At 40.9% G+C, this 18,906-nt stretch overlaps 1 protein-coding gene and 1 non-coding gene across 2 annotated transcripts; one reads left to right on the plus strand and one right to left on the minus strand.

Annotated features, from left to right (window-relative positions):
• Positions 1-597: 597 nt before the first annotated feature.
• Positions 598-1,275, minus strand: DEFB136 (defensin beta 136). The gene is made up of 2 exons (XM_040494440.1): positions 1,221-1,275; positions 598-770 (listed from the first exon to the last, which is right to left on the minus strand). Exons 1-2 carry the CDS (start codon positions 1,273-1,275, stop codon positions 598-600), a joined length of 228 nt encoding a protein of 75 aa, XP_040350374.1.
• Positions 1,276-4,516: 3,241 nt separating this feature from the next.
• LOC121040466 (small nucleolar RNA SNORA72) lies at positions 4,517-4,648 on the plus strand. The gene has a single exon (XR_005795313.1). It is a non-coding gene; the product is annotated as a small nucleolar RNA SNORA72 (small nucleolar RNA).
• Positions 4,649-18,906: the final 14,258 nt, after the last annotated feature.

Raw genomic sequence — 18,906 nt, forward strand, 5'->3', positions numbered from 1 at the left:
GAGCTACTTGGATTCTTGACTCCTCATTGAATCACAACCTACAATCACTACAAACTACAATTAATACTTCCAGTTAGATTCCTACGCTTAGCAATTGAGAGGTGGTATAGATTAACAGTAAAGACACAGGCTCAAGACTGTCTGGGTTCAAACCCAGTACTAACTCACTCTTACTGGTTGTGTGACCTTGAAAAATTCCTTCATCTACAAAACTGGAGAAAAAAGTTTATTTTGTTGTGAGAATTAAGTGATTTAGTAGATGTAAACCACTTAAAAGTGTGACTGGCACATAGTAAGCTATTGTTATTGAGCCCAGCATACATCATATCCTTGGGCCGGTAGCCATGTGTTAATCAACTGAATTTAAATTGGAAATAGGAATTAGTGATTGGAGACGGGAGGGTGGAAAAAAAAATAGGAGATGCATTTTGCCCCAGTGCCCCTTTACAAAATACTTCTAGAATTTTGCCAGTCAGTTCGTGAGAATCTGCCTCCCATTTGCTACCCATGGCTCATTAATGATCCTTACACACAGAGTGCAGATTTTATCCTTTTAGCTATTCATGTAGCCTTCTAATTGGATCCATGAGGTGAGGGTCAATACTCATCGACCTGGGGAGGATTATTTTTCAACATTTTTACACAACAAGACAATATGTTGTGACAGAATGAAACCCAAGTCCATCCCACTCTGTAACCGAAGAAGCACCTGCCTTTGAGCGCAGTGCAAGTACGGATTAGTATTCCATCATGTCCAAACAATCCATTCCCTGAAGGAAAAAAAGAATGGAAAAGAAAAATCAGGCTTCTGAGGCTGGGGGAAATCCTAGACCTGCCCTCTCTTCCTGGTGGGGCACCTATTACTTTGCAATTTACCTTTTACATTCTGTCCTCTCACCTCCTGTCATCTCTCAGTGAGGGCCACCACGTCTAAGGCTCATCAGAGGAAGTTGGAAGGAAATAGGAATTTGGATAGCTGAACGGTGACATGTGTGGTAAGAAGTTGGCCTCACTCTCTCGAGCTTGGGTAGGCTTTCAGGATGTGGCAACCGATGAGTGGGGCAGACACTGAAGACCACTAACTTAATTCCCATCCTTGGCTTGCTGATCCATCTGATATTGGCGTCCCCCTGCTGGTCTTATGCCCAAAGGGGATTTTAAGTACCTGTGTTCTTGGAAGACCCCCACTTTCATGATCAGACCTATACCCATCATCTTACCTGAAGGCAGTGAGATTACCAGGAGGAAGAGTAACCCAATGAGAGAGTGCCTCATTGCTGATGAGGGCACAGAGCTGGAACATTCTGGGGGTGGCTGCCTGGAAGCTTCCTTTATAGAGCTGGGCAAAGTTGGGTGGGGCTGGGCACTGGCCTCATTCTACTTGGAAGGGCATTCAGGGGAGACAGGATTCTTCAGGCTTAGAGGAAGAAAAGTTCCTGGTCCTGTCTTTGCTACTTCCTCTTTTACCAATCATGGGAAAAGAAGGAACTCAGTCAAGGCCAAACAGGATCCAAGACCAGGCATCCTCCTGCCCAGGCCCAAATATTTATCCTATAACTTCATATGTATAGTGATAGAAAAATGGCAGGGAAAATGTCTACTCTCTTTCTACTTTGTTTCTCCTTTCCTTGGGAGTCCCATTGAGAACACAGGAGACAAGGGAAGCAATGTTATGAACACGGGCTTAACTTAAGATCACAAAGGATGTGAGCAAGATCTTGCTGTGTTTCCAGAAATAAAGAGTCTTAAGGTGTCAACTGTTGATCTGACCAAGAGTTAGGTAGGTACTCAGACATAACAGAGAAGGGGTATGCTTCTCTTTGGGCAGCAGATTTATTCACCTGGCTGAGGCAGATGGTATAGGGAATGTGTCACCCAGGAAAGTTCACCAAGGGCTTTGTTTCCAAATGGCTGCTATTGAAATGTTGCCTAGTATTTGGAAATTTTAAGGGTTCTGGGAAAGGTTGTCTTTTTGGAGTGGGTAGGTTGGAACTCTCTTCTGGTTTCTTACAGGAAGAGCCAGATCACTGCTGTGTGCAAGGTTGGATGCCCAGCATTCAGAGTAGAGCAGGACACCACTTCCCTGGAGCTATAGGGGCACAGCTCCAGAGAAGGATCATTAGGTCTGTCTTCCCTGGAGAGGTGGAGGACGACCAAAAGTTGAGGAGACGCTTACTTTGGTTATATTCTTGCCTTGAGGCGGGCTTGTACCCAAGTGTCCCATAACCATAGGATTCTGAGTCTGTAAAATGGTAGTAGAGCATAATTTTATTGGTTATGCTCCATTTTGCAGTCACATACCCTTGGGTAAATTATTTAGCATCTCTGAGCTTCAGCTTCCTCTTCTCAAAAAGTGCACTGTAAAAGGGTTTTCTGAGGATGACAAATTACAAAGTGCATTGCACTCATCCTGGTATAGATTAGGGTCTTCACTCCTCCTCCTCCTCCCTCTCCCCCTCCTCTTCTTCCTCCTTCTCCTTCTCCATCACCACCAGCACCTCTTCTTTCTCTTCCTTCTCTTCCTCCTTCATTAAATTCCACCATTAGAGCTGTCTTTCTTTCTTTTTTGTACACTCTCTCCAAGAGATCTCTTAGCGAATGCAAAAAACAGCCAGGAGAGTTTTATTCTGGGTTCCAACAATGTGCATTGTTGGGAGCACCACTGTGGGTTGGCATGGGAGTTGGGGAGAGGAGGTGTGATAATAGCCTGGAAGTAAGTAGTTCAATACTAGATCAGGGCTGAGGATTCCCTTGAATGACTCCATAGAAGACTCCCAGGTCCCTGCATGGGACATATACTTCCTGCCCATACAATGGAGGCCGTATCCTGACCATCTGCTGCCATAGACAAAGCATAGACTCAGTTGGCACCTTCCCATTCTTTTAGAGATGGAGGAAACAAGGCTTGAATGGGTGAATGGGCTTGTACAAAGGGAAGACTCAATCTGCGAGCTGTGCTGGCATAAAATTTTCAGCTGTCTTGATTCTCAGTTCAGAACTCTGTCCTCCATATATTTTAAGTTTATTAATCATGCATTTGGAAATATGGAAAGTATGAGCCTAACATTTTCTAAATACTTCTGAGCCTCCTCCTATACCTGATCCTGGAAAAGCAAATCTAAGACGCATTTGGAGATTAGCAGGTGTGGGAGATGGACCCTTTCCTTTCCATTCGTGCATGTCTTGATTAAGTCACCATCCCAACCTTTGGACAGGAGCTTTTCTTACCTGTGCTGAGTGTTCCCACCTCCTGTCTGAGGTCTTGTTGGGAAAAGGTGCCAGGGAAGCATGAACAGCTTCATACTATCCCCTTTAATGTTGCTCTGTTGGAAATTTCTTCTTTATTTTAGTTTCCTGTAATTTTTGTGCTCTCCTGATCATGTCTACCTTCAAGAAAAAAACCCACCGTTGCCAACAATGACTACACCCCCTCAGCTACTTTAATGAATTAACTTGTTGAAGGAGGAAACCCCTTTCCTGACTGACTCGTTCACGAGTCAGATAGTTCCTGGGTGCAATGACTTCATGCTCATTTTTCTCTATGTGCAAGCTTATTTTCCCCCATGGCTCAATAAGTCATTGATATATGATGAAATTTAATACACACAAAGAAAAATAAAATCATACACATAGTTTAGTGACTGAACGTAAAGCAAACACCATGGGGTCACCTCTTAGATCAAGAAAACAGATCTTTTCCAGCACCACAAAAGGTCCCAGTGAACTCTTAAGTGACTATAGCTCACTACCTCCCCAACAAGGCAACCGCTGCTCTGACCCAGATAATCATCACTTTCTTGCTTTGCTTTATGGTTTTCTCTTTAGTATGGATCACTAACCAGGGTAGTTTAATTTGCCTCTTTTTGACCTATCTGTAAACGGCGGCACAAAAGTATTACTTGTGACTGTTTTCCTCTTTTCTTTATTATATTTTAAAGATATTTGTATATTTTTGTGTGTAGCATTAGTTTTTGCTTCTGTCTATTGACTATTTAATATATTAAGGATGGATGACAAGTATTTGAGTTGCTTCCACGGATTACCAAAGAGTCCTGCTGTGGGACATTCTTGTACTTATATTCTGTGCACACAGGCTTGCTTCTTGGAGGATAGATACCTTGGAGTAAAATTGCTAAGTTATAGGACATGCATAACGTCAATTTGTTCTAAATGTCAAATTGTTTACTAAAGTGCCTTTTACTAATTTTTATATCCATCAGCAGGTGTATAAGGGTTTTGGTCACTCCACATTCTTAGCACTACTTGGTATCATCAGACCTTTATACTTTAGACAACTGGATGGTGATCTAGTGGTCCCTCAGGGCAGATTAATATAATTTCCCTGATCACAAATAAGGTGAGGTATCTTTTTGTATGTTTATTGGTCACTTAGGGTTCCTCTTTTTTTTTTTTAGCTTTGATTTTATTTTATTCCTCTTTTGATAAGTATCTAGTTAAGTCATTTGCCCATTTTTTTTTTTTTCCCTACTGGCTTGTCCATGAAGAATAATTTGTACTGCGAATATTCTTACTGTTCTGATTTTGTAATGATCAGGGCAGGCTAAACATTCAGTATATTAAGACCAGGTATGTGTCCCTAGACCTAGTTCTTTCCCTAGGCCTGGTTTTATAAATGCTGGTGACAAACCAAGTCTGATTTATATGATGTACCTTATATGGGAAATGTCTGTGACTCAGAGTATCTGCTCATCCTAGAGAAATGACAGCACAGCTAGTGTAAGATAACCATTGGAAGATAACCATTGCTGATTTGATGATTATCAGTTGCCACTGAGTGAATTATAAAACCATTGAGTTTTATTTTCTAAACAAACAAACAAAACTTTACAAATTATGGGATTGTCCAAGATGGCGGTGTAGAAAGATCCTGAATTCATCTCCTCCTACAGACACACCAAATCTACAACTACATATGGAATAATTCCTGCTGAAAAAGAACTGAAAACTAACTGAACAGCTTTCTCCACAAGAGATAAAACGACTGCATCTAGATTGGGTAGGAGAGGCAGAGACACCGTCTCTGGCAAAACCCTACCCCTGGCTCTGTGACACATAATTGGAGGGATCTCACTTCTAAAGCCTGTCCCTGAGGAGAGAGGGGTTTGTGTCACACATTGGGCACCCCAACCCTTGAGACCTGCGCCCAAGAGACCATGCTCTCAAAATGCCTGTCTTTGAAAACCAATGCAGCTTACATCCAGGGATCCTGAGGGGCTATGGGATCTGAGATACTTCTTTTGAGGGGCTCGTGAATGGACTCACTTGTCCCAGGAACCAGTGCAAAGGCAGCAGTTTGAGAGATGATTGGATTTTATGTGATGGTGATTCTGTTGGTCATACTAAAGAGTCTACTGGAGGAGTAGGGATTAATTGGGATTTTTCTTGGAATGGAATGGAGTGTAACGTATTTTTGTGCTCTTCCCCCACCTTGTTAGTGAAGCTGGGCATGTGAGGATACAACCATGCTAAAGCCAAGGGCATGCCCCACCATCTGTGCTCATTCATTGAGTTGCAATTTCTCTTCCTTCGTTTCTTTTTTTTTTTTTTTAATGTTTGTTAGTTAGTTTATTTATTTATTGAGAGAAAGAGAGTGTGAGTGAGCAGGGGAGGGGCAGAGAGAATCCCAGACAGGCTCTGTGCTGTCAATGTAGAATCTGACTAGGGCCTGACCCCATGAACTGTGAGATCATGACCTGAGCCAAAATCAAGAGTCCAGCACTTAACTGGCTGAGTCACCCAGGCACCCCTCTCTTCCTTTGTTTCTAATTTTATTTATTCAGTCCTCTCTCTCTTTTCCCTGGATGAGTATGGCTAAAGCTTTATCAATTTTATCTTTTCAAAGAACCAGTTCTTAGTTTCATCCATCTTTTCTATTGTTGTTATTGTGTGTTTTTTCTTTTTGCTTGTTTTGTTTCTATTTCATTTATTTCTGCTCTGATCTTTGTTATTTCCTTCCTTCCACTAACTTTGGGAGTGAAACTCCTTCAGTTCATCTTGTTTGGAGCTTTCTCTGTTTCTTGGACCTGGATGCCTGTTTCCTTCCTCAGGTTGGGGAAGTTTTCAGCTATTATTTCTTCAAATACACTTTCTGCCCCTTTCTTTCTTCTCCTTTTGGGACCTCTGTGATACAAATGTTAGTACCCTTTGTCACAGAGGTCGCTTGACATATGCTCATTTAAAAAATTCTTTTTTAAAATTAAAAAAAATTTCTTTTTTCTTTTTGCTGTTCAGCTTGCTTGCTTTTCATTACTATGTCTTCCAGCTGACCTGCTCTTCTATATCCTCTAATTTTCTGTTGATTCCCTCTAGTGGAGTTTTTATTTCTATATTGTGTTCTTCAGCTACAACTGGTTCTTTTTATGTTTTCTATCTCTTTGTTGAAGTTCTCACTTAGTTCATCTACTCTTCTTTCAAGTGCCATGAGTGCCTTTATGACCATTACTTTGAACTCCTTATCAAGGTGATTGCTCACCTCCATTTTGTTTAGCTCTTTTTCTGTGGTTTTGTCTTGTTCTTTTGTTTGGAACATATTCATCTGTCTCCTCACTTTGACTGACTCTCTGTGTTTATTACTATGTATTAGGCATGTCAGCCACGTCTCCCAGTCTTGAAACTACTGGCCTTGTGTAGAAGAGGTCTTGTGGTGCACTCTTGTATCACAGTCCCCCTGGTCACCAGACAGGTGATTCAGGTGCGTCTCCTGTGTGGAATGCATGTGCCCTTCTATTATGGCTGGGCCATGACTGCTGCAGGTGCATTGGTAGACAGGGCTTGCCCCCAGTTCAGCTGCTGCAAATCTGCTGGTGGGTGGGGCTAGCTTCCCCCTCCCTGTAGCAGAAGTCTCGCTGGAGAGATACCAGAGGTGGAGCAGTGGGGGCTTCTTTGGAGGTGTATCCACTGGGATGAATGGGTTGGGTGGGGCAAGTGATGCTAGCAAGGTAGATGAAAAGTGTCAGAACTGGCTCCGGCAGCTAGACTAAAGGATGGCCAGAAAAATGGATCCACCAGTACTTCTGTTCCCAGAGAAAGCTCCGGCAGATCCCTGCCCTTTTGGCACATGTCCTGAAATTAGTCAATAAATCTCCATCACATATACCCAGGTCCTTTTAAAAATATTGCTTTGGTGCTAGGTATCAGGCTGAGTGATATAGCTTGCTGGCTCTCTAAGAATGGAGATGGTTTCCTAAAGTCCTCAGGCTCTCCTGGAGTTAAACCCCACTGATTTTCAAAAGCAGATGTAATGGGGGCTTGTCTTTTTGATGAAGGTCCCCAGGGTCAGGCCTGCCTGGTGTGGGCCTTGATTCCCCCCAGTATCCCGTGCCTGTGATATCCCTTCTGATTATAGGTCACTGTGTGGAGGACTGGCTTCCGAACGACATCTCTGCCCTTCCTACCCTTCCTGATGTGGTCTTATCAGTATGTCTTTGATTGTACCAGTCTTCAGGTTGTTTTCAGAGTAAATTGCATTACATGTAGTTGTTGCCTTGGTATGTCTGTGGCAGAAGATGGACTCAGGATCCTCTTGCTTTGCCATCATCTTTTTCTACCTCTTCTTCACAATTTGAATATATTATCTCTTCCGGCTTGCAAAGTTTCTGTGGAGAAATCTGGTCTTATGGGGGTTCCTTTGTATGTGACCAGTCTCTTCTCTTGCTGTTTTCAAAATTCTTGATTGTAGACTTTTGACAACATGATTATAATATGCTTTGGTTGGACTTTGAATTTTTCCTTGTTGGGTTCCATTATGCTTCATTAATTTGGGTATTCATTTCTTTTCCTCAGGTTGGGAATTTTTTGGCCATTATTTCTTCAAATAAACAATCTGCTTCCTTCTTTCTCTGTTTTTTTGGGACCCCAATAATGCACATATTGTTTGACTTTATGGTGTCCTTAATTCCTTTAATCTTCTTTCTATATTTTTCATTCATTTTTATTTTTGTTTCTCTGACTGAATAATTTCAAATGACCTGTCCTCACATTTGTTGATTCTCTTTGCTTATTGTTCTGGTCTCCTGTTGAACTTCTCTCTTGAAATTTTCTGTTCAGTTGTTGTGTTTTTCAGGTCAAATGAAATGTTGAAATACTCTCATATCACTTGACAACTAGCTACCGTTTTGATCCTCCCATTAGGCACTTTATGCCCCTGTTCCAGATCCCCAAGCATCCCACAACGTAGCATGAACCATTTAGAATTAGCAGTTTAGTTTTCAGACAGAATTTTAACCAACCGTGGCATTTCATTTTTAGGATTTCATGTTGAAAACAACTCACTATGCCATTAATGGTCACTTGTTGGCTTTTATCAAATTGGATCTTCTTTATAGAGCTTATGGGAGAACCAACTGAAGTTAGAGGGTGAGAGTATATTGCTGCCTTTTCCTTAACAATGGGGGACTTCAGACCAGAGGAATGAAGGGCCCAAGGACAACAACTCCTTTGATTACTGGCAAATCTTGACTTAAATATTGGCTCTTCTAGACCATGGTCCCAAGACCCATTACCCTTTCATCATGTTTCTCTAATTGTATACTGGGTCAGGGTTTAGAGTGAGGGTAAGATTATAGTTTCAATCTCTCTGAGATTCTACAGGCCCCAAGAGATGACTTCAGACCAAAACCCAAATCAAAACCCAAGCAGGAAGAAGCCAGCTGGTTACCCATAACAGCTGCTTCAACAGGAGAATAATAAAGAAATCACTCTCTGCACCTGCAGAAGTTCAGACAGGGAAGTGAGATCTGTTTGTTTCAAGTGATCAAGAGACATCTGCCTGGAAGGGGCTGTGTAATCAGGTGAATCAGTTTATTACCTTTAGCAAAATTTGATTATGCTTGGAGTCTTAGGACATTCTATGAGGACATGTTGGCTTGGAACTTGTCCCTGGCCACACACAGAGAAGAAAGGCCTCAGTGCTTGCTTTCAAGATCAGATGCCTTAATGCCACTGGGACTAGTGCCTAGAAGTCCCCAAGGCTAGTTTGCATTCTTCCTTAGCTTCTGCCAGATTGTCTACAGAACATGATTATTCCCTTGAACAATTAAGTCTCTTCCTCCTCCTCAAATTTCTTAGCATAATTGTAACAAATTGGGCTGTCCTTATCTCCACTTCTGGAAGGCACTGTAGAGAAAAGCAATTCTGTAACACTCGTCAAGAATCTGGCATGTGACAAATATTCAGCCTTACTTATAACTATGAGCAAATCCTCAGCCCACCCTTTATTTTCTCAACTCATATCTGTAAAAATCAAGGTACAAATCTAATTTGGGGAAACATGCAAGGGCCGGCATCACTATTGAGTGTAAAGGAGAAATCCAGCATATCCATCTATTCCAGTATGAAAATTGAGGTCTCCAGGGGTGCCTAGGTGGCTCAGTCCATTAAGCGTCAAACTCATGATTTCAGCTCAGGTCATGATTTCACTGTGAGATTGAGTCCCATGTTGAGCTCTATGGTGACAGTGCAGAACCTGCTTGGGATTCTCTCTCTCCCCCTCCCACACATTCATGTTCTTGTTCTCTTCCTCTCTTAAATAAATAACAATTTTTTAAAAAGAAAGAAAATAGAGGTATCCAGAGAGTAGAAAAAGGGGGAAGTTCAGTTCAGTTCAGTTCAATGTGGTCAACACTTGTGGCACTCCATTTCATGCCAGGCCCTGTGTGGCATTCCAAGGATTTACAGTGTTTGGAAGATTCTTGCCTTCACAGTCACATGGGTCATAAGGTTATAATTTTAATATAATGAGGTAAAAGCTATAGTATTTTAATGTACAACATGCTATGGAAACTTGGGGCACAAAATTGAGAATTGGGGGAAACATCTCCTGGAGAAGACGATATCCTGGAGTAGAATCTTTAAGGATAAGTAGGAATTAACCAGGAAGTACAGGAAGTACAGGAAAAGGGGTTCCAGGGAAACTCAGTAGATTCATAGAATCAGGGTACAAAGGTATAGAAGAGTATGGTGTGTGCAGATATAAACACCTATTTACGTATTGCTAGAATGTGGGTGTGGTTAAAGATGAAGATGGAGAGGGAGGTAGAGCCAAGTTACAAAAGACTGTGAGTGAAATTTTAACAAATGTAGACTCAATATGTTATAGAGGTATTATTGAAGGGAGTGCAAGGAAATGATAAAGTCTGATATGTCTTTTGGATAGATCCATTGAGCACCCTTGTGAAGGACAGATTTAGGGGGAAAGATTAGAGTTAAGGAAGTTAGAAGGCTTTAATTTTTGAGAGTCATATGTTTAGACAAAACCTCTGTTGGCCTACCCCTTACACTGAAGCATCACTCAACAGGTAGTGTTCACTCTACAGTTATTAATAAGAAAGTGATATTGTACCAGCTAAGCTGTGTAGAGGTTGAGGGGAGAGGTAGTGTTATTATCTGAAGAAGAGTGGTCTGACTCGAGGACTGTCATTATGCCTGTGAATTCACCATTATTCAAGGTCTGTCTCTTGGTTTTCCAGTTTCCAAAAGCATATCTATCCCCCAGGATCAGATTCACATAAAACAGGCTCATAAGATCAATACGAAACAAGTATCACAATATATTAATTTGTGATGAAAAACAGTTATCATGGGCTTGGCATATTCTATGCCAGAGTTCTTTGCCTTCTTTTCTTGGTTATTCTAGGTAATGGTTGTCAATTTTGTATATCTTTTCAAAAAACCAACTCTTAGGTTTATCTTTTCTATTGTTTTTCTATTTATTTTTATTCTAATATTTATAGTTTACTTCATTTTGCTGAGTTTGGGCTTAGTTTCTAATTCCTTGAGGTGTAAAGTTGGGTTGTTTATTCATGCTATTACTTAGTAATCTTTTGTTTATTTAAAAACAACCCTTTTGCATGTTTTGAAAGGCAGATCTAGTGGTGATGAACTTCTTCAGACTTTGGTAATGTTTTTATCCCTCCTTCTTTTCTGAAGGAAAGCTTTGCTGGTTGTAATATTGGTTGGCTGCTGTTTTTTCTTTCTGACCTTTGAATATGTCATTCTACTCCCTCTTGGCCTGCAAGGTTGAGAATCTGGTGATAGCCTTACGGGAATTTCCTTGTATGGCACAAATCTTTTTTCTCTTGGTGCTTAAAAAATTGTCTTTGACTTTTGACAATTTGATTACATATGTTGGGGTAATTTTCTTTAGGTTGATTTTGGTTGGGGACTTTTAAGCCTCAGCTAGCTGGGTTTTCATATCCTTCTCAATATTTGGGAAATTTTTAGCCTTTATTTCTTTAAAAAAATTGTTTTTAACATTTATTTATTTTTGAGAGAGAGAGAGAGTGAGCATGAGTGGGGGAGAGGGAGAAACAGAATACGAAGCAGGCTTCAGGCTCCGAGCTGTCAGCACAGAGCCCGAAGTTGGACGCTTAACCAACTGAGCCACCCAGGTGTCCCAACCTTTATTTCTTTAAATAAACTTTCTTCCTTTCTGTTTCTCTTCTTCTGACATTCTCATAATTCCTATTGTTCCCTTAGTGGTGTTTCATATGTACCATATGTTTATTCATTGTTTTTCATTTTTTTTCTTTTTATTCCTCTAACTGACTGATTTCAAATGACCTATGTTCAAATTCATGGATTCTTTCTTTTCCATGATTGAGTCTCCTGTTGAATCTTTCTATTGAATTTTTCATTTCTGGCATTGTATTCTTCAGCTCCAGGAGTTCTGTTTGGTTCTTTTTATGGTTTCTATTTCTTTTCTTTTTAGAAAGTTTTATTTTCTGTCAACCTTATTTCCATTTTGTTCTCCTTTGTAGGAGAGCAACTTAAAACCACTCAGTGGTTGTTCCTTTATGATTTCTATTTTTTTATTAAACTACTCATTTTGTTCATGCATTGTTTTCCTGTTTTCATTTAGTTGTTTATCTGGTTTTCTTTTGCATCTTACTGAGCTTCATCAAGATAATTACTTTGAATTTTTTGTCTGGTAATTTGTAGGTCTCCATTTCTCTAGGGTTGGTTACTATAGTTTTATCACTGTTCTTTGGTGGTGTCATGTTTGCCTGATTCTTTATCATCCATGTAGCCTTGCGTTTGTACTTGTGCATTTTATTTTTTTATTTGTTTATTAAAAATTTTTTTTAATGTTTATTTATTTTTGAGACAGGGAAAGACAGAGCATGAACAGGGGAAGGGGCAGAGAGAGAGGGAGACACAGAATCTGAAACAGGCTCCAGGCTCTGAGCTGTCAGCACAGAGCTCGACATGGGGCTCGAACTCACGGACCGTGAGATCATGACCTGAGCCGAAGTCGGACGCTTAACCGACCAAGCCACCCAGGCGCCCCAATGTACTTGTGCATTTTAAGGAACAAATATTTCTTCAAGTCTTTATAGACTGTCTTCAGTAGATAAAGGTTTTCTTATTTGGGATCCTCAGGATGATGGGATTATCTTCAGGGTCAAAGTTAAGCAGAGTTGGAGACAGTTCACATGGCTGCTATTGGATGTATTGTGGGATCCATAGTTAGCAGGCCTGTTACCTGGCATTTGGATGGGCATGGATTCTGTCTGGTCACTGGATGCACAGATCTTCCTGCAGGACTTTGGTTTGTTGGCTGGTACTGGTACAAGGGTCAACTTCAAGGTCCACAGATGGTGGAACTGTTGTCTGATGTGCAGATAGGTGTGGTTCCCTCACGATTCCCGGGAGGGCTCCTGATAGGTCACTGAGTGGGCTACTGGGTGGGAAGAATTTGTCCTGGACTATGGCTGAGACGTCTTGAATTGAGTCACAGGGCTACTTCATGGTCCACAAATCTGGGACCCAAATTTCAATCCAACTGCAGCTGGCACCCAGATCTGTAGGCCTGTGTCCAGGCCACAGACTGGCATGCCTCTTGCTAGGTTTCTGGGTGGACAAAAATGCCCTCAGGCTAGCCAAGTGGTTCTGGAGTTTGGTCACATGGCTGCTTCTGGATCTGCAGTCAGACTGAAGTTAGTAGGCCTGCTTCCTAGGACACAGATGGGTGTGTCTCCCTTTAGGCCCTAGGTAGGCAGGACTGATCCTAAACCATGGCTGAGAGTGACTAGATCTGGGTTATGGGGCCCCTTTAAGATCCACAGTCACACTGACTGTGAACCTGTCTCCCAAGGCACAGATGGATGTGTCCCCTGGTGGGTTCCTGGTGGGCTTAGTAGGAGGGTTCCCAGACCACTGCTATGAGAGACTAGAACTGAGTTACAGGGCCATAACTTGTTTCAGGATCTGCAGTTGGTTTGAGATTGGGAAGCTCATCTTGTGACATGGATGGGTGTGACTCCCACTTGGTGCCTGTGAGGGCGACTGGTGGCTAAGAGGAACTGGAAGTGGGTCATGAGTCCCTTCAGGTTCGCAGTTGGGACGAGGTCAGTGGACCTGTTACTTGGGACTTGCATGACTCCTCTTGGGCCCCTTGACAATGGTGCTGGTGGCAGGACAAAGTCAAATGGAGCTGTAGCCAAGATCACGGGGGCATGGGTTGTTTCCAGATCTATAGTCTGCCAAATTGTTTTTGCTGTGAGGTGGCTACAGCAGGGAACCTCAATCTTACTGGTTTCATTCTCAGTTATGAGAGTCGGTGTATGTTTTGTCAGTCTGTTTCCATTTCAATTCTTAGTCACCTCAACAATCTGCTACCAGTAGGAAAAATTTTCACCTTACCACCCTCTGTCTTCCCTTCTTGCTGGTCTCTGTATCATTCAAGGCCTCATACCAATTACAATATTACCGCTTCCTAAAAATCTGTAACCCGGAGGAATAATTTGTATTTATTTTATATCCTTACTAGATAATAAGTTCCTTACAGTCATGGAATCATCTCACTCTCTTTCCTCTCTTTCTCTCTGGATATAATGTGATATGTGCAAATATTATGTAATACGAGCAAATATTATATATTGTGAAATATGTAATATGAACAAAAATTTTTTTACAAAATTTTTTTTTTGCCAGTATCAATCTTGATTGAAGCTATTAAAACTTTATAAAACTATTGAGATCTTTATTAAAACTATTTTGTAGAACAGTTTTAGATGTATAAAAAAGTTACAGAAATAGTACAGAAAATTTTCACCTATTCATTTTTCAACAACTATTTCCTGAGCTTATATCATGTGTAAGCAATGGATCAGAGCTATCAGGCTGATAGAGACAGAATAAACTGAAATATCATATGGTAAGTATATTGCTTGAGGTTTCCATGACTGCTTCAGGAATACAGGAGACCACTGTCTAACTGTGAGGGCGATGGAGCTTGGAAGGGGAAAGAGAGTCTTAGTTGGTTATCACCAACCTGATACTCAAATTTGAATCTTGAGGTAAATTTTGGACAAGAAAGTGGTGATTGTAAAGGAAGGGAGAAAGCCACTTTCACACAGAGGCATTTTGTATGTAAGCTCAGAGGAGGGAGGAGGTATGGAGTATTTGGGTGAGAACAGGTGAGGAAAGGTCAGGTAAGGCTCTTGCTCATCATTCTGAGGAAGGAATTTGGCTGTGTCCTATAGGCAGTAGGACACAACTGAAAGCTTTGGACATAGTGTGGCTGGAGAATGCACTGGGGAGGTCAAGAGTAGAGTCGGGAAAACTCGTTAGAGTCTTCTCTAGTAATGTAGGAAACAGAGGTGGTGGCTTGGGCTAAAGTAAGGTACAGTGGAAATAAAAAATCCAAAATGGACAACGTCCAGAGACATTTAAGGAATATCATGGGAAAGGCTTGGGATTTGACTAAATTTGGGGGAGGGTGAGGAAAAGGGCAAGGTCAGGAACAGCATTCAAGTGTCCAGCATGGGTAATTGAGTGGATGATGGTGCATTCACTGATATGGGGGCAGGGGGAGCAACAGTTCTCAAGAGGGAGAAGTTAGTTCTGTTTTGGACCTCATCCAAACCATGGTTATCATAATAGCTAACACTAAGGGCACTGACAATGGGCCCAGCAGTTGTGCCTCAACAACATCATCTTATTTAATTTTTTTTCAATGTTTATTTGTTTTTGAGAGACAGAGAGAGACAGAGTATGAGTAGGGAAGGGACAGAGAGAGCGAGGGAGACACAAAATTCAAAGCAGGCTCCAGGCTCTGAGCTGTCAGCACAGAGCCCAACGCGGGTCTCGAACCCACAAACCGCGAGATCATGACCAGGGCTGAAGTTGGACGCCCAATCGACTGAGCCACCCAGGCGCTCCCAACATCATCTTATTTAATCCTTTGATAAGCCTTTCTAAATAATGAATACAAAAAACCTGGAAGCACAGAAAAGTAAAGTGGTTTTCTTTAAGACACACACATTATTTTGAGGCAAGTCAGCATAGCCTATTATCCACACTCTTTACTGTGCGCAATAGGCAGTGGGCAGATGGGCTTGGCTGACAATCAGGACAGACACTGGGGTATAAGGTATAATTTTGGAAATTGTTGGGCAAAAGATGAGGGTGGTTGGCATCACCCTGGGAAAACCTCTTGAGTGCAACTAAAATCAAGGCCTTGGGGACAACTTTGAGGAGTTCTAACAGTTAAAGGGCAAACAGAAGCAAAGGAGTCAGGAGAAAAATCAGGTGAGTGGGGGCTCAGTAATCAAAAATCAAGATAAGATGGATAGAGGGGAATGATCAATATTGCTGAATACCGCTATGAGGTTGGAGAAAATGTTTATTGAACTTAGTAAAAAGAGGACATTTGTGATTTTTCCTTTTGAGTATTGAATGCAAAGAGCTGATGGCAGTAAGTGGTGGTGGGGGTGATAAAATAAAGAGCAAATGGATACTTTTTTTTTTTTTTTTTTTTTTAAATGAGCCTGTGAAAAGGAAGGGTGAGCTAAGGTAAGGATAGGATTTACTATCCCATTTTATTTCTGGAACAAAATAGAAATTTCTATCTTTTTCATGCCTGACTGTAGTATTAGAAATGTCTTCTGGGGTGGCGCCTGGCTGGCTCAATCAGTTAAGCATATGACTTGGTTCAGGTCATGACCTCGTGGTTCGTGAGTTCGAGCCCCGCATCAGGCTATGTGCTGACAGCTTGGAGCCTGAGCCTCCTTTGGATTCTGTGTCTCCCTCTCTCTCTGCCCCACCTCTGCTCATGCTCTCTCTCTGTCAAAAATAAATAAACAAACAAAAAAAGAAATGTCTTCTGGACCAAGTGGTCATTATCGTTATTGTTAGTATTCAACTGAACAAATCAATATAAATACAAAAATCAATTTTGACAAGTAATTAAATTTATAAAGTAAAACTTGATTAGAAATTTATTTCCAATGAGATGGACAAAATAATTTTTTCAATTGGTTCACATATCTTTAGGTAAATATTCTTTACTGCTAGATTTTATAGTGAGTTCCATTCCTGTTTTTTTAGATGAAATTCATTAAAAAACTTGTTTGTGAAATGAGTAGATGGATCTGGGAGTCATGTGATAGCACTGTCTCTCAATTCCTTGAATTTCTGAGTTATATGCTGAAAAATCATTAGTGATCAACAATATTTAAAAATGCCCTATCAGTTGACAAGTAATTATGCCTCTCTCCAGTTTTGCTGGTATGAAAGAATTACAAACATCTGATTTGTGAATGCATTTATTACCCCAGCTTTACAGTCATTCCTTTCTTACTTTCTGAGTTTACCAAAAAGGTGTTAAGTTACCTAGATGACTTACAGTCATCCCATTTAACCGTTTATTCTCATAACTAGTTGGGACATTAAAATACTGTTAACTTCTATATATGTTCACCAATATAATTTTTTGATAACCGCTTTTATTTTATCATGTTATTTATACATTTCATTAAAACTCAAAACTTCAGCTATAGCTCATTTGCTCCATGGAGAATATCCACCATATTGACTAATCAAATGAATCAGCTTAATTAGCCTTACTATCCATCAGAAAAGATCTGACTTTATTTTTTTTTTATCCAAACAATTTAATTCATAGCCTCTGCCACAGATTCTTACTTCTGAATTATAATGGCAAGATATATAAACATACAGCATGGAACCCAGATATGACTTTGTTAATGACTTTGTTACCTGGATGAAATACGGTATCAGCACCGTCAGTGTTTCTTCTCATGCTTTACTTTCACGGAGACTTCTCTCAGGAGCAATGCATACTTTCAGCAGCTGGAGGATGAGTAGTTACATGGAAATTGCCATCAGTCCTGCCACCTTACACACATACTTGAATTAGGAACATATCAATGGGGCCCAAAACATTTGTGCTTAAATGAAAGAAACTCTTCAAACCAAGTTTCAATTGACATTCTGTTGCTAAGGAGATTTTACATCTTAAGTTGTTGCATCAGAGCAAGACTTGGGATATGTGCGTTTGGGTATGCTTTTCATTCGTAAAACAGGATGAAGTGGGAATTTGGGAAGAACTGGCAGGATGCCTCAGCTCCAGATGTTTTTTTTTTTTTAATTTTTTAATGCTTATTAATTTTTGAGAGACAGAGAGCATGAGTGGGAGAGGGGCAGAGAGGGAACGGGAGACACAGAACTTGAAGCAGGCTGCAGGCTCTGAGCTGTCAGCATAGAGCCCAACTTGGGGCTTGAACCCACGAACTGTGAGATGAGGACCTGAGCCAAAGTTGGACGCTCAACCGACTGAACCACCCAGGCACCCCTTCAGATATGTTGAAGGAGAATAAATTTGGAAGTTGAGAAAACAAGCCTCCTTATTTCTTTTTTATTTTGTGCATTGTATTCTATTGCTAACACCAAAATATATAGAATCACATTTGAGGAGATGTGTTATTAAGCAGAATGTGGAGGATGCAGACAGGAGGGTCTAAGAGCGAAATCAAACTTGTCAGCAAGCACATCAAAGCCAAGGAACACTCCAGGTCATCTGACTCCTCAGTGACCTTTTCTACCAGGACAAAAGTCCCTGCTGTCACTCCTACTTGGGCATTGTCTTTGGTAATCACACTAGGAGCTGTTGGGGAACGGAAGTGTCCCCCAGTCCCACCACCCACCCTTCTCCAGCTGCTTGGAGTTAGAACTGCTGCCTTCATTTGGTGGTCTTGTTTCTTAAATCATTTCCCAGTCCATACTGGATATTTACCCAAAGGTTACAAAAATACAGATTCGAAGGGGGTACAAGCACCCCAATGTTTATAGCAGCATTATCAACAATAGGTAAACTATGGAGAGAGCCCACATGTCCACTGATTGATGAATGGATAAAGAAGAGGTGGTGTATACACACACGTGCGCGCACGTGCACACACACACACACACACACACACAGGAATATTACGCAGCCATCAAAAAGAATGAAATCTTGTCATCTGCAATGACATGAATGGTGCTAGAATGTATTATGCTAGTGAAATAAGTCAATCAGAGAAAGACAAATACCGTATGATTTCACTCATATGTGGAATTTAGGAAACAAAACAGATGAAAATATGTAAAAGGGGTGGAAAAAGAGAAGAGAGGGAAACAAACCACAAGAGACTCTTGATAGAGAACAAACTATGGGTTGACATTGGGAGGTGGGTGGGAGATGGGCTAGGTGGGTAATATGTTGGGTACTAAGGAGGGCACTTGTTGTGATGAGCCGGGGGTGTTGTATGTGATGAATTACTGAATTCTACTCCTAAACCCAATATTGCACTATATGTTAACTAACTAGAGTTTAAATTTAAAAAATCCCAAACAACAACAACACCACACACACACACACACACACACACACACACATGATTTCTCAGTCTGAGCAATTGGGATTTCTTATACTTAAAAAAAAAAAATCCCCTAAACTGTTAAAAAGAAATAGCAGAAACACTAATTTCACAATGTTAGCATCTACAGTGGGGAACTTTCGAAACATTTGATGCCAAAATGTGTTACTCCAAATCAAAGTTACTCTCCGGAGGTGAAAAAGACACAAGAAAGGTAAGCGGGGAA

The sequence above is a fragment of the Herpailurus yagouaroundi genome, unplaced genomic scaffold, assembly GCF_014898765.1.
Source record: "Herpailurus yagouaroundi ecotype Mexico unplaced genomic scaffold, PumYag 28, whole genome shotgun sequence".
In the NCBI taxonomy this organism is placed as follows: Eukaryota; Metazoa; Chordata; class Mammalia; order Carnivora; family Felidae; genus Herpailurus; species Herpailurus yagouaroundi.